The sequence below is a fragment of the Colossoma macropomum genome, unplaced genomic scaffold (assembly GCF_904425465.1).
Source record: "Colossoma macropomum unplaced genomic scaffold, Colossoma_macropomum, whole genome shotgun sequence".
In the NCBI taxonomy this organism is placed as follows: Eukaryota; Metazoa; Chordata; class Actinopteri; order Characiformes; family Serrasalmidae; genus Colossoma; species Colossoma macropomum.
This window is the reverse complement of record NW_023494810.1, coordinates 16,868,409-16,885,175: the sequence shown is the minus strand read 5'-3', so window position 1 is coordinate 16,885,175 and position 16,767 is coordinate 16,868,409. Positions and strand designations below refer to the sequence as shown.

Below are 16,767 nucleotides of genomic sequence, written 5' to 3'. Positions count from 1 at the left end.
TTTGGAAACAAAGTTTTGTATTTTCAAAATATAAAATGCTGTATTGTATTCAGATACACTATGAATTTATTCAAAACAATAATATTTGATGTATTTAATGTTTTGTATAAAAAATATGGGTATATTTTTGCCCATCACTAATTGTGGAGGATTTTGTAGCCATACTTACTGTAATTTACTGTGAAATTTGCTATAAACAGGACAAGTTTCCCACAAGTCCTTGCAGTTTCTGCTGTTTTGATGGCACTGCAGTATTTCCATGTTCTTCTGTTTATTATTTTCATAGATAACAGAATGTCATACAATGCCAGAAACCACATAAGCACGTCGGTTTAAGATTACCCAACAACTGAGCACAGCCTGATGATTTAGGCATGCAGTTTGCACATTGCTAATTTGTTGAAGGATTAGCTTTACAGTAGCCTTGTAGCTCCAGTGCAAAATTAAAGAAGCTTCAGACACCAAACATCTTTGCTGATAGAATACATTTGGCATGAGCATGAACATATTTCTTCAATAGAAAATATACTACAGCGTTATTTACATTTTCTATCTCATTGCTTTTGTGTTCTATTAACTTCCATTACAAGTTAATAATGTTTTTTTCCTTTTCCCGTAAAGTTACCATGTTGGAGACATGAGAATTTGTTCCAACAGCGATGATATGTTGGTGGGATGTCATTTTAATTGCTGCTAAGTTACAATTTAAATTAAGGTATGAATTAGAGTTAACAGACCAGTGAAAAACATGGTGACAATAATCAAACACAATAAAAAACTAAAACAACGAAAACAACAATAAGTATTTTTTTCTTCTAATAATGTATTTTTACTTTGTTTGAATAGACTCGCCATTATTCACCTGCACATGCTCTAAGCATCTGTTTCCGAGCTGTTTTTATTGTGGTTTTATCCTCTGGTCATCATCACACACACTATAAACAGGTGTACTTCTCCATTTCCAGCTTGTGTGACAGCAAATTAGTGGAAAACTGTCATATGCCTTTTACTTCCGCTTGTATCATGGAGGCTTAAACATTGCACTTAACAACCCTGAAACGAAACAATCTGTCCTTTTTGTACAAAGGCCTCAACATGGTCAATTTGAGTTTTGAACAGTGACCTATAGATAGTGCAGGACTGAACTTTTTTTTTAAAATTTTATGTGTCATAACTTTGTTTTAAGTTTCTTTCTATTGTATATTTTTAGGTTTAAATGTCCAGATTTTCGATGAGGTCTCACATATATATGGACCCTGCTGTGTGAACTGAATTAGTTCAAACTGCAGTCCCACATTTAAAAAAAACTTATTTAATATTCAGACTTTAGATTATGACCTATTTCAACCCAAGGAAAATCCAATGCATTATCTGAGACAGTAATAAGCTAACTATACAAAATCATCATTTTTAGAGTACTTTATATTGGGAAGGTGGCTGTCCCAAACCCTAACCCCTACATTTCTATTTGTACAGATAATACTTTTTGTCGTAGCTTTTTTCAATATTGTTTTAAAAAGATCTTTTTGATTTCTTTCAACGTGAAGTTGAAAGATTTATGTTTATTATGACCATGTTTAATTATTAAATGGACGTGAGACTGCATCCCTGTCCCTCATGGCCACATGGTGAGCAGTTAGATTCCATTGTTTTGAAGTAAATGTGTCCCAAAGTCTGAAAATCAGTGTGTAACATTAAGAAATGTCACCACCGAAACACATATGTTCTGCATTTTAATGAAAAATATTATGATTTTATGCGTGTACAGCTGTTCAAAGATGTGTTTGCTACTCATGTACTGGCTAGTGATGTTGAGTTATGCTCACTACCGAAACATTTGGTAACATTTCAGAGGTGTTATTATTGTTTTGATAGTTATGAAATGAAATGTTCAATCATTTATTTTAATAAAATGAACTTACTTAAGGTTTAGGACCATTCACAGCAAAAGGATTTTAGTTTGAAGTCCAACTCAGTTAAAAGTATGAAATGGGTTTTGAACTCTGACGTTGAACCATTTTGGTGGCTAGCAAGTAGAGAAAATGGGGGAAATGTACAAGATGATGTTGCATAAACCTACACACAGTTAGGGGGAACAAACTGGAACTGCTATTTTGTTTTTATAGCACAGAAAAGAAAAAAAGGGAGTAACCTGGTTAATCTTGCATCCATTTGTGATTAAAGTTTTACAGAATGTGTAATTTATATGTCAAATTATTTCTAGTATTTGCATTTTTTAGGATTTGTGTTAAAATGAATGTACAGGGCTTAAAACATTAATTTTATTAAACATAATATTTCAATATATTAATGATTCCACTCCATTTTAATAATCTATGAATCAATGACAGTAAAATAAAAACATAATGTTAATGAATTTTAATTGTGTTAAAAAAAGCCTAAACAAGCTTCAGGTAGTCCAGAGTCCTCACAAGAACTGAAAGGTTTGACCACATCAGTCCCATATTATCAACACTACTTTGGTTGCCAGTTAAATTCTATATTAAGTACAAAATTCTTTTACTGACATATAGAGCTCTAAATGGCCTCACTCCTCAGTACCTGAGAGAACTTAACTCTTGTTATGAACCATCACACCTATTAGATCACAGGGTGCTGGCTCACTATTAGTACCTAGTAAAGTCACATCATGGAGCAGAGCTTTTTCACACAAAGCCCCCCCAGCTTTGGAATAACTTTCCAGTCAGTGCTAGTTACTCAGACAGCCTCAGTTTTTTAGGTCAGTTTTAGGCTTGTTTTTAGGCTAAAAACCTGTTTATTCAAGCCTTTGGTAATTAGTTGTGCTGTTGGATAAAAGGTGTAGTTTTGGGGGTTCAATTATGGTAAACTTACATTTGTAAATTATGCTGTAAATCAATATAATGTGTCCTTTGTTTTTTTAAGATGGAAAGAATTTGGGGCAATTTGTTAACAGTGGTGTGGGTGATAGGCTCTGCCTGATGACCGTGGATCCCAAAAAGCCTTATAGAAGGCAAATTCAACATTAACTGGAACTGCTTTTTAACTTGTCAGCAAGTTGGATATACAATTGTATGCAAAAGTATGGGCACCCCTGGTCAAATGACATGTTTTGATGATTTTCTAAGTGAAAATAAATCAACACCTCCTCTACAGAAAACACATTCTGCACATTTTAATTACTGTTTCTTTGCTGAATTTAACAAAAAAAATATGTAGAGGTACATTGTGTATTTTATGTTATTATGTTAAAATTAACATTTAAAAAATAAAAATAAAACAAAATAAAAATGTCAATTTGTTATACTCAGTAAATAAATAGTAATTGTGCACTATAATATGCATATTTGTTTGTTTGGTGGTTAAACGTTTTCCGGACCCTGTTTCCAGAAAACAAATTCCAGACCCTGTTTTGAATGAATGTATGTGGTTGAGTGAGTGAATAAGAGGCGGGAAGAGACAAACAGAGAATGAATACTTTAATTTATAATGTTGTTTGTGCAAAAATGCTTCACAGCATTCCCTTGGTCTGAACTATAATTTACTTATTTGAATGCAGCCACATGCTTATTGAGACAGACTCTGAATTATGCTGTGCATCAAATGTTAGAGGGTGAAATTTTAATTTACTGTTACTTTTCATTTAAGCAAAAAAATCCCTGCAAATCTTTTGTAAGCATTAAAGAGCTATTTACTAATCCTTATATTTAGCTTTAGAGTATATTTAGCTGTAACTTTCAGCTTCATGTTTAACAGAATGCCTTTCTTGGCAGGGTTGGGCAGAATACTTGGTGATAGATGAACACTGAATACACTGTCCTAAATATATTGAGTAACATATTTCATTACAATACATGAAAAAGTAACATTTTCAGAATACATTTAGAATACATATTTATAAGGAACATGGGATGAATTTTGCTGTTGTAATTTTTATTTAGTTTACACTGTTACTCACAGTTAATGGTTGGCAGTTTTCATCATGTAATTCTTGTTTAAATGAAGTAATGTAATTCACATTTAAATGTAATTCACTTATTTAAATGAAGTCACAAAATTCTCAACGTTATGTTGGCTCTTATTGCCTGCTTCAGTCCACTGCTGCTCCCATAATCTTACTGGTGTCTCATTAACTATTCGCTATATCCCTTAGCTTAGCTTTAACAGAGTTCTAAAACACTGAGATTAATAACTGATCCTTGCATTGATTTATCAGTCTACTCAGGCTTTAGCAGAGCTCCATAACACTGAGATTAATAACGGGCTCATCACGTTGATTTATCAGTCTACTCAGGCTTTAGCTTGATCTTTGGCGTTTGTAAAGAAGCCGTTTTTTTAGTTTTTCTTTAGAGATTCAGATTTAGATATGTCTTTACATGCAGCACACTGGTTTAAAAATGGTTAATAAACAAACTTTGTTGGTGTTTGTTTTGAAGATTGTAGTTTTTTATTATTTAGTGGATAAGTATTCTAAAAGGATTCTCCTAAAAAGGTAAAAAGTAACTGTTTGTTAAAAGCTCATTTTGAAACTCTTTTGGCCCAAAGGTGGTTTATATATCTGAAAGGTTTGAGGACTGATAAGTGCTGATATGACAACAAGGGGATATAATGCATGTTTATTTGTATTCCCAAAGTAGTACTGACTAACTGATTTGAACTAATTAAAGTTTCCATAAGAGAACAGATGTATCACCACATTTCTTCTAATGTAGCAGCATTATAGGCAGTTTGTCTTTTAAGAAGAATGAGAAAAATGTTATGGCTGCATGTGCATGACAAGCCAAATTAACATCAAATCCGCAACAAGAATGTAGCAAGACCAAAGCTGCCCAAGCCAAGTCCCTCAGGCCAAAACAATTCTTAAAGACGTATTATTTAAACAAAATTAAATGAAATACTTTGGTGAAAATCAAATGCACACAATTTCCTACATATCCCAAACTCAGGTACATTTCTTTATATTGCACCAACTAGCTAGAATTTCACTCTGTGAATTCATTAAAACAAAACCTTTAACATGATCCATTAGCTAGGTCACTCTTAACCAGTGGTTCTTTAAGGTTTCTTTAGTAAAGGCAACAGTTCTACACAGAAACACAAACACTCAGAAAAATATCTGAATGCATGAATCGTTTTTTGCATGGTCATGTTGTTCTCTATGATGGAAAAGCAGCTGTATATGGTTCTTTAAAAAAAAAAAAAAACTTTTAAAAATGGTTGTATATAGCACCAAAAAGGGTTCCTCTATTGTTACGTGTCAAACAACCCTTTTTGCTAAGAGTAGCTCGCTTGCTAGTAAAACATTTATGTGGTAGTCAGATTTTTGGTACAGTTCACTGAAGCAGGAGCCTGGGTTACATTATGCCTTATGATCCCTGTACAATCACTGATGGAGGAAAAAACATCACCACCCCTCCCTTATGTGTGTGCATAATTTGTACTCTTGTGGAACATGGTCAACCTAAGTTAACAACCTACATCTTAAGGTGGACAAAACAAAGGAGATTTTGTTGAGGAAGAGGTTGTTGACTTCAGGAGAGCACAAAGTGACCACTCTCCACTCACCATCAACAACTCCCCTGTGGTTCCTTGGTGTTCACCTAGCGGAGAACCTCACCTGGACCCTGAACACCAGCTTCATAACCAAGAAAGCCCAGCAGCGTCTCTATTTCCTGAGGAAGCTAAGAAAAGGTCATTTCCCACCCACCATTCTTACCACCTCTACAGAGGCACTATAGAGAGCATCCTGAGCAGCTGCATTACTGCCTGGTTTAGGAATTGCACCACCTCCAACTGCAAGACCCTCCAGCGAATAGTGAGGACAGCTGACAAGATCATCGGGTTCTCCCTCCCCTCCATCACAAACATTTACACCACACGCTGCATCCGAAAAGCAACTAACATTGTGACTGACCCCACACACCCCTCACACAAACTGTTTTCTCTTCTGCCCTCTGGAACAAGGTATCGCAGCATTCGGGCCCTCACAGCCAGAGTGTGCAACAGTTTCTTTCCACAAGCCATCAGATTCCTCAACTCACATGGACCCACACACACACATACATAACACCCACACGGACCCACACATACATATAAATACGGAACTAACTCACTCCCCACTTCTTGCAGTTCCAAATTATGGAACACTGGAAAAATATATTACTGTATTTCACTAAAAAACTTCATTTGACGTGACTGTAGATCTGAATACTTGCATTTTTGCACATTTACACATTTTATTTCCACAACAATAACTAACTTTGCATTTTTGCACATTTTATACTTCACTTTAACAATGTTAGCTGCGAGAATTACTATATCAACCAAATACTGCATAATGTATATTGCTACTCTAGTTGCTACCTCAGTGACTGCTGTGCTCAAATATGCTAGGCTATCTGCTAAGCTGCACCTACTTTCAGAACCGTGTACTGCCTGTGTTCTGTTTTGTATTTATTGTAAGTCTTTCATATTTATTTATTGTACTATATTGTCTGTATTGTGTTTATTGTATTGTCTTGCACTTGTGTTCCTGTGTTGCACCATGGTCCTGTAGGAATGTTGTTTCATTTCACTGTGTACTTGTATATAGCTGAAATGACAATAAAGCCTGACTTGACTTGACTTGACAAAAAGCCTCAGACCCTCAGACCCTTCTTGCAGGTCAACATTTACTTTGACAGTGACATTTTCTTACCATTACAGGCCACTTACACTTGTGTTTTCTTTTTTCATGTAGCAGTCAGCACATCACTCACATTACTTTTTGGCCTGCTAGACCAACATGATCCCACAAAAGAATGTAAAATGCCAGGGTGTGCTGTCTCTCCTTGTGAAAATATTTCTTACCTATCATTAGGATGATGAAGAGGGCCAGGAGGAACCAGGCCCTGAACGAGTGGGAGAGAGGGAAAAAAACATTCTGGAACATGAAAATCTGCTACCAAAGGTTTTTTTTCTCTTAATGGAAAATGGCTTAGCTCCCAGAGATCTGCATTACACAGCTTTCTGAGCTTTATTATGTCTCTTCCAAAACAGAGACATAACGTTGGCTACATGTGAAAGTTTATTGAAAAAAAAAAACGATAAAAAGAGAGAGAAAAATAGTAATACTGTAAGAGGAATGGCTTCTGCTTTACTATATACAAGACTGTGCAGACATCAGAGACCACATTCATTTATTTAATGTCCAGTCATGGCAGCCATTAAAGCTACACTGTAAGATTTGGAGAGCTCACTGGTGGTGTAATTGCAACCAGTGTGTGGAAGAAGATTCTGCAAAAATTGTCGTCTCCTCCTGGTAGACCACCAAGCCTGTCACCTTCAGATAATCAGTACTTACAGCTGTCGTCTTTGAGAGAGAGGGGAAAATCAAGCTCCATTTTTGCTTCAGATCTGAAAAAATATTCACAGTTTTTTCTGTTCCTCCTTCCAATGCAAGTCTCATACACTGAAGAACAGGCTGCAGTGCTGAGAATGGTACCTGCTCTGTGAAGGTCCATGGGGGTCCTGACCACTGAAAAACAGGATAAAAGGGGGCTAACAAAGTATGCAGAGAAACAGATGAACTACAAAAATGGACAATGAGTGTAGAAACAAGGAGGTGGTCAAAATTGTTATGTATGTATGTATAAATATATATATATATATATATATATATATATATATACATATATATATATGTGTGTGTGTGTGTGTGTGTGTGTGTGTGTAGATAGATGTAGAAAACTGGATGCTTTTCTATACTGGGATTAAAGTTTTTTCTAAAGTCTGTTGGAGCCTGTCACCAATGAGACTGACCTTTCAAAAATTTTCACAGTCTGTCTAGTTCCTCTTTCAAGCCTTGAGAAATGCATAGTCACTGTCATAACAAAACTGCATATCTCTGGAATAGTAACTTTATAGGAGACAGAAAATACGTTCTAAATTTTAATGTAACAATATTGTATTCCATGTTATTTTGACCATTTGACCAGGGGTTTCCCAACCACTGACCCAACACACCTTAGGGGGGGGATGAGAGGGACATAGTTAGAAAAACAAATTAACCAAAAGCTCGACTAAACAGGTAAGTTTTTAGCCTAGACTTAAAGATGGAGGCTGTGTATGAGTCCCGAACACAGACTGGTAGGCTATTCCAAAGCTGGGGGGCTTTGTATGAAAAGGCTCTTCCCCCTGACGTAACTTTATTTATTCTGGGTACTAATAATGAGCTCGCACCTTGTGATCTAAGTGGGCGTGTCGGTTGATAATAGGAAATAAGGTCACTGAGGTACTGAGGAGCAAGGCCATTCAAAGCTTTCTATGTCAGTAGAAGAATTTTGTACTCAATGCGGAATTTAACTGGCTACCAGTGTAAGGTACACAAAATAGGGCTAATGTGGTCGAATTTCCTGGTTTTGCTGAGAACTCTGGCTGAAGCGTTCTGGACTAACTGAAGCTTGTTAAGGTTTTGGCTGGAACAACCAGAAAGCAGAGCGTTACAGTATTCTAACCTGGACGTGATGAAGGCGTGAACTGACGTTTCTGCATCCTGTAGCGACAGTGCATTTCTTAATTTAGCGATGCTACGCAGGTGGAGGAAAGCTATTCTGGTAATATTGGTAATATGCTCATCAAAGGCCAGACTGGGATCAATCGTGACACCAAGACTTTTTACAGATGTGCCTGTTGCAATTGAGAAACTATCGAGATTAAGAGTAAACGTAGGCAGATTATTCCTAGCAGCTTTTGGACCAAGAAGAAGGACTTCGGTTTTGTCCGAATTTAGTAAAAGGAAGTTGCTTGACATCCATTCTTTAATGTCTTTTACACAGTCCTCTATCTTATTAAGTTCAGTTTTGTCCTCTGGTTTAGCTGAAATATATAATTGTGTATCATCGGTATAGCAGTGGAAACTGATGCCATGTTTTCTAATGATGGTACCTAGTGGTAGCATATATAAGGTAAATAACATGGGTCCTAAGACAGAGCCCTGTGGAACACCATACTTTACTCTTGTGAGAGCTGATGGTTCACCATTTACATTAACAAACTCAAAGCGATCACTAAGGTAAGATTTGAACCACGAAAGAGCTTTACCTGTCACTCCTACTAGTTTCTCAAGCCTGTCTAATAGAATGGAATGGTCTATTGTGTCAAATGCTGCACTAAGATCGAGTAAAACCAGTAAGGATATGTTTCCTTTGTCAGCGGATAATAAAAGATCATTTACAATTTTCACTAACGCTGTTTCGGTACTATGGTGAGGCCTGAAGCCGGACTGAAATTTTTCATATATATTACTCCTATGCAGATGGGAACATAATTGTTTTGCCACGGCTTTCTCTAAGATTTTTGATAAAAAGGGAAGATTTGAAATAGGTCTATAGTTTGATAGCTCAGAGGGGTCAAGACTAGGTTTCTTTATTAAGGGTTTAATTACACCTAATTTAAGAGATTTTGGAACATACCCGAGGTTGAGAGAAGAGTTTATTATAGATAGAAAGGGCTTAGTTATTTCTGGCAAAACATCTTTAAGTAAACCTGTAGGAATAGGATCTAGTATACAAGTTGTTGTTTTTGTAGATGAAATAATTTGGACGAGCTCTGTTTGTTGGAGTAAAGTAAAAGACTCCAGCGTCTCTGTAGTGGTTATACTGCACTCTAGATCTAGATTAGGTTTATAGGACGCTGCACTGCAATGCTGCGCATTTTGAATTTTGTGCCTAAACAATTCAATTTTATTATTGAAGAAGTTCATGAAGTCAATGCTGCTGTAGGCTGATGGTATCTGGGCTTCAGTAGCTGCTTGATTATTAGTTAATTTAGAGATAGTACTGAATAGTAGCCTAGGATTATTCTTGTTATTTCCAATCAATGACGAGAGATAGGCTGAACGTGCTGACTTTAGTGCTTTTCTATAGTCATTACACTATACTTAGTTACTAACTTACTTCCAAATACAGTTATCAAAGGAAATACGAACTGAATTAGTTATATACTGTAAAAAATGTTTGTTCCCTCTGGGTTGAGGTGGTGGGGTCAGGGTAACTTTCTAGCAGGCCAAATCAAACATCCACTTTGGGCAGGCTGTTCTATTGCTTTCTTTAAAGAGGAATTTCAGTTTTTTTAAATGCATAATTAAACAGTTAAAATGTCAACAAAGACATTCTGAGTGGTTTACTGTGAAATTCTAGAGGAACTTAGTGAGGAACCACATGTCCAAACAGTCTCAAAAAGCAACCTCACAGGAAATTATTACATGGAGTGGTTACAAAAACACTACCACTATCAAGAAATTAGAGTCGGTAAGTTCATCTGCAATGCATCATCTCACATCAAACCAATCTAAATTAGTTAATTGCTTAAGAGTCGAATTATGCACACATTTTGAAAATTCTGTGGACTTCCCCTTTAAGTTGAGAACCACAGCTTGACTCGACCACTTAAAACTCATGAATCCTAAGTAAAATGCAGTGTTATTTAGCCCTCAGAACACATTAAACCATGGTCCACCCTCTGACTATGGGGGACCAGATTTGCCAAATTGAAAAATAAATAAAATTAAAAACCACCACACTGATACAAAAACACAGAAGCGCCGTAATATTCAGATTTGGGCACGTTTTTTCTCTTTTCCTGTAGCTGTGATGCTTCTCCGCACCAGCAGGCGGCGCTGCGCTGTTTCAAGTCTCCGCCTGTTCGTGTTCCACATCAAACAGAGATGCTTTGCTAGCTTGGGTAGTTTGATTGCCAAAATCTGAAAGACGAACGCAAATTAACTCACCTAAATCATCCATCATGGCAAGTAGCGCTTTATTACATTCTGAACGTGTTGTTATGCGTTAAACAGTCGAGAAAAATACAAAGCTGAATCAAATTTAGAAGCTGTTATTGTTGGGCGTTGTCATATGAAGGGTTTGTGTTGCTAAGCTAGCTTAAGTCTGTATACTGTTTAGTTCCTCTGATGCTCAGAGGTGTCGTTTTTTCAGAATTAGTAGCAGACACATTATTTACAGATTTTATATGTTCTCCCCAGCCCTGAACATTGTTTCCTTTGTCAAAGTTATGTAGAATTAAACTAATAACCATTTAACGCTAGCTTGACAGTTTAAGTGGTCAAACAGCTGGTAATCGTTAAAAAACACTGATTTTTTTTTTAGATTAATGTTTTAAAGTCCATTACTTCGGTTATAGCTTTATGTTCTTGCATTGTAAAGCTCTGTTTTTACCCTTACATGTTTTTATCCAGGCAAAAGTCTTTAACAAGATGTTTTTTTAGTTAAGTTCTGTATGTATGAATGAAGTTATACAGATACATTTATTGCTCTTTATTAGTATTGTTAGTGATGTATTAGTTCATGTAACTGTGGAGAAACACAATACGTTTAAAAGCTCTGATGGATGAGTTAGTCTCTGCATCCCAGACTGTTCTGGATAGTGAAGTGAACTAACTGATGTAGGGTTGAATTTTGTGTGTGTGTGTGTGTGTGTGTGTTTGTGTGTAGGCCGAGGTTGAGGAGACACTGAAGAGGATCCAGAGTCAGAAAGGAGTACAAGGAATTATTATTGCCAATGCAGAGGGTAACTGATACACTATATAATAATATACCTTTAAGGATTGGTTCATCTTTTAGTTATCACACATGAAAAATATAAACCCTGTTCACACTTCATTAACCACTGGTGTCAACTTGTAGAGACATAAACCTTCACAGCCTGCAAACTATATAAACTCACTGATACTTGTGTAGTACATTTCTAACATTAAACTCATTAGTGACAAAAGCAGTTTATACAGTTTAGATTTTTTTACTGTGGCACATTTCTGTGGTAATCTATTTACTTCATACACAATCAGATCAATTTATTTATATATATATATATATATATATATATATATATATATATATATATATATATATATATATATGTGTGTGTATATGTATAAACAAATAACACAGTCAAAACAATAGACTCAGAGAGAGCAGTGTCTCAGTATTCTGAGATGAACTGACAGAACCAAAACTTTAGACGCTTTAGAGTCATCTGCAAAGTGATATTGTGGGGCAAATGTATCTTTACTAATGCAACTTTAACATATTCAATCAGATCAAAGGACAGTTTGATTATTACAGCACAACACTTTCTTTTGTGCTGCTTCACATGAAGCGATATCTGTTTTGTCCATGTACAGCAAAAGAATTTCACATAAATGGAGCATCTGTCCCGCAACCCCACCGCCTGCAGTCTTAACAGTGATCAGATGACTTTTTAGGCTAGTAAGTCAAAAAAATTATTACAGTGGATTTCCTTTGTCCCAGCCTTATAGAACCATATACCTTTAAACAAAATCATATTTTATGTGAATTGTATGGGTTGACACCTGTCATTAATGTGTTCTGATCATAAGTGGGCAGCACTCAATACAGGTATGAAAGGCTCCAGGTGAGATCACTTAGACCACCTTCGGGTTTGGACAGGGAAGCATATGACTAAATAACCTTTATAATATGACAGCTAAAGCGTATTTTTGTGTCTTTGACAGCCAGGAAAGACCACCTAAGGTGAAAACAGCTGCATAGCTTCTTTTTTCGTGTTCTCTCCCATTTGAGTTACATTAGCACTGTCTGCACTCTAAGTGTTTGTAATAGCCCATACATTTACATGATCAAGGTCTTGAGTCTTTTTTTTTTTTCTTCATAACAAATGCTGCGGAAGACTGATGTAAAAATGAGTGAAGCCCTTCAAACACTCTGGAGATGCATTTAAGACACATATGCCTAGAAATAGTGCTAACTCAAGTAATATTTGTTTATTTGTTAGCTTTGTAGAGTTTATTTGTTAGCTGTCTAAAGTTTTTAGCATGCATGCTAGCAGAATGAGTTTCTTTTTTTTTTTGTATTTTCACTCTCAAGAAAAAAATTACTGCATTTTCCTGACTACATGTCTGTGCATGCACCCAACAGTGTGGTGTACCAATTCGACAGTATTACTAGTGTTAGCTACATGGTAAACATAGCTAGGAAGTGAGATGCGTAATAAAACAATTTGTCCACTTTTGGTGTGTACTTTAATAGATGCGTAGAATGAACAAGAAAAGACAAAACGTTCATTGCAGTTATTTATACAACAGATAACCTTCAGCTAAAATTTCTTGAATGTGACAGCCCTAGTCTTGCTGTCCACTTGTGGTCAGATTTTGTGGCCAATACTTACCACATCTGTTTTGTATTATTCTTGTTTTTTCTTGTTGTAGAAATCATTTAAAGAATTCATTTAGATTAGAGGAATCTTGAGGGTAAACTTCTTTTTGTATCATGTGATAAAGTTGAAACAAAGCCACCAGTGTTTTCCTGTCTGTGCTCTGAGCTTCTTAGCAAAATTGGCAGTGTTGGGGTGTAACTGAGTTACAAATAAGGCTTCTCTGTGTTCTCTGTCTCTCTCTTTCCCTCCTTTCCAACCCTCCCTCCCTCCCTCCCTAAGGCATCCCCATTAAAACCACTCTCGATAACTCAAGTACAGTGCAGTATGCTGGCCTCATCCACCAGCTGATGATGAAAGCTCGGAGTACAGTGAGAGAACTTGACCCCCAGAATGACCTCACCTTCCTCAGGGTCCGCTCGAAGAAGAACGAGATTATGATCGCTCCAGGTATTGAAAGGCTTGCACTGTGTATTAGTCATTATACATGTGTGTATCAATGTTAATGTGACATGCTTAGTGATTGGTTGATTCAGCCAGTGCTGGTCTGTTTTCCTTTCTTGTACACTGGAAACAGGAAAGTGGTTTCCAAACTTTGGCCGCTGCTACGATAAACTATATCAGTTTTCCCAGGCTTTTTAGAGTGTATTACAGGGTGTATTTTAATGTTCATCCTGCTCCTGACACAAGCCCTTCCAGATTTTAACGGTTTATCACACTTGAGTGATATTTTCTGGTCCCAGGGCTGTTTTCACTGAGAGTTTGCTACATTTGGTCGGTGTGAAAGCTGGGTGCGGTCCTGTAAGACTATCTCTAGATCACCTGAAAGCAGTGGGCTGGTGCTCACGAGTAGTGATGAGTCCAGATGCATTAGTAGATGTACTCAGAGATGTACTTATGCTGCTACTACTACTATTACTACTATCACGAATAATAATGATAATAATAGCAGCACTTTTTCTTTTGGTAATTTTGGGACAGCTCCTAGAAAATGATGACTTGAAGCTTAATCTTTGTTAAATAAAAGAACATAACAGCGCAGTTCAGTAAAAGTTGCATTATATTGTCAGCTGGTGATGAAGCTTGGATTATAGTGAGGGACCTTGACCCCCAGAATGATCTCATCTCGATTTGGACACCAAACATAATGAAAAATTAATCGCGTATTAAAGAACAACATTACAAATATTACACAAACTTTATCATCTAATGCTCTGGTGGCTGTAGCCACTGCTTAGCTTAACCGTTTGTATGAGATTTGAGACATGACTTATCCATCAAGTTGCATAAAAAGTACAGATTTGACCGCCTGTAATGACATACGAACTACTCTGCATCTGATTCATGAAACTTTAGTATGACGTGGAAACAAGCAGAGATTTGAGCACAAATGATGAATCTGCTTGAGTGTGTGAAATCAAGCGCCAGCCTACCAGTACCTCATTTACATATCATATACATGAAGTACACCAGAACCTTATTTACATATCATGTACATGAAGCACACCCTAATTCATTCAGATGTTTCAGAAAGGAGCCAATAAAACGACAGCATTCAGTGGCTCGTGAACCAATAGCTGTGCTCATAGGTGGAGTTTGAGGTGGAGCAGTGAGTGCACTTCTCCTGCTGACTAAACTTGATAGTGTTAAAAATTTAAATGGTTGAAAAGAATACAATGTGCAAGACGGTAGAATGATGTGATTTGTGTTGTGTGATAAAATAACATTTAAATAATAATAATAACAATAATAAACACAGTGGAATATGTGTCTTTAAATGGAACATGGAATGATTGCAGCATTTGTTTATACCAGTGTGCTTGTAAAATAAGAGCCTCCAGTTTGTACTGGACTGCCATTTGCACGAATGTTTAGTATGATTGTTTTCCTGTTTTTATTCTTGTTATTGGTATCATAGATGATATTGATAATAATTTTGGTTTTACTGCAAATTAAGCTTTTTTCCCTGGGTGTGGAGTAGTGTTCATACAAAGCAAGAAAAAAGTCTAAAAAGGGTGTGCAAGGTTATAGTTGCAAGGTTTCTCAAGGACCAGGATTCAAATCGCTTGCTAATATCCATGTTAAAAAAGATATTATGATACACGTTAGAATATTTGTTGCACAGATAATGACTCTAACTAAGATACCACACTTCTACAGCTCTTTTGATTTACTGTCAGTGTTATTCCTGATGCTGGTGGACTGTAACAGAAACCATTTGTGAAATACAGGGATCAGAGCCAAGCCAGGCAAATTTTAACTGCTCGAGTATCAACTATATTAAGTCTGATCTAGTTCTGATCTTTTGTGTCCTTTTTTGTGTTCTACTAATGCCACTGTCACAGAGGTGATGTAAGCAGGCATTATTCACAACTTGAGAATGTGAGGCTTGTTTATAATAATACAATACCATTTAAATAGATTTCTGTTGTACATAATATATTGGGAACTACATGAATGAAAAACAATGGTTACTGCCAGAGCACTGTTTGCTATAGTAGTTATGTATATGTAAACTGGTTTATTTACAGTCAGAATAATGAAGGATCACACACTGATATACTTTCCATTCTTTTCTCTTCACAGATAAAGACTATTTCCTGATCGTCATTCAGAACCCCACAGAATGAATTGCCATTGCCATTATTTTCAGTGTAGCTTTTTATTTAAAGGCCAACAATTTTATTTCTCTGCAGGAAAATGAAGTTTGTTTATGTAGTTACTAGATAGGTGTATAACTACTGTTATACAGTCAGAGTAGTTATAGTTCTACAACTACTGTCAGACACTAATGGTCAATATGATCTGCGTCAATAATTTGCAAGAGCGTGATGCTTTTTTATTTGCCCCATCATTCCAGTGTTTCTCATAGTGTTTAACCATCTTAATTTATTATTCCTTCATCTCGGATGCCAATGTTCAGACAATTGCTCACTCAAAAGCATAAACAGCATCTCTCTATAGGAATTTCTGTACTTGCTCATGTTTGTCATAAATGAAAATAAATCAGCCATGAATCTCTGTATTTTAGGCCTTTTGTTTTTACATGAACTGGAAAGATGGTGTTTTATTTGTTACATCTGTATTTTGTAAAACATACTATTGAGAAATGTATTTGAGAGTTTATTTGATGTAGTTCCAACTAAAATTTGTTGCTGAGTAGCTGAGCAGGATGAGTTGGCAGTTCTGGATGTAGAGGTAAAAAGAATGTAATCACATTTGTCTGTGACTGAAACAGTCCAGCAGACCAACATTTGAACATGTTTTTTCAATTATGCATAAGCCCAGTGCTGTCAACAGGGCAACCTTTTGTCAGACATTTAAATACAATTCTACAGTCATCTCCTACAAAAAACACACACCTTGATTTAAGTGTCTAAAATCTATGTGAATATAAATCATATATGAAGAAATGTCTGTAAATGTAGAGGCAAAGTTATTTTTACTTTAAAATGTCAGTGTTGCATATAACGTTTATAACTATATTTTTACACTATTTTCACACACACACACACACACATATATATATATATATATATATATATATATATATATATATATATATATATATATATATATATATATATATATATATATATAAAT

The 16,767-nt window shown here is 36.0% G+C and overlaps 1 protein-coding gene across 1 annotated transcript; it reads left to right on the top strand.

The window, feature by feature from the left end:
• Positions 1-10,634: 10,634 nt before the first annotated feature.
• dynlrb1 (dynein, light chain, roadblock-type 1) lies at positions 10,635-16,189 on the top strand. The gene is made up of 4 exons (XM_036559922.1): positions 10,635-10,764; positions 11,469-11,544; positions 13,447-13,614; positions 15,751-16,189. Exons 1-4 carry the CDS (start codon positions 10,762-10,764, stop codon positions 15,792-15,794), a joined length of 291 nt encoding a protein of 96 aa, XP_036415815.1. The 5' UTR covers positions 10,635-10,761; the 3' UTR covers positions 15,795-16,189.
• The last annotated feature ends 578 nt before the right edge of the window (positions 16,190-16,767 follow it).

Bases quoted from the DNA above. Each gene is read 5' to 3' on its own strand.
- dynlrb1 (XM_036559922.1), top strand. The intron at 11,545-13,446 runs GTAACTGATACA...TCCCTCCCTAAG, and splicing joins TATTATTGCCAATGCAGAGG to GCATCCCCATTAAAACCACT. The intron at 13,615-15,750 runs GTATTGAAAGGC...TTCTCTTCACAG, and splicing joins CGAGATTATGATCGCTCCAG to ATAAAGACTATTTCCTGATC.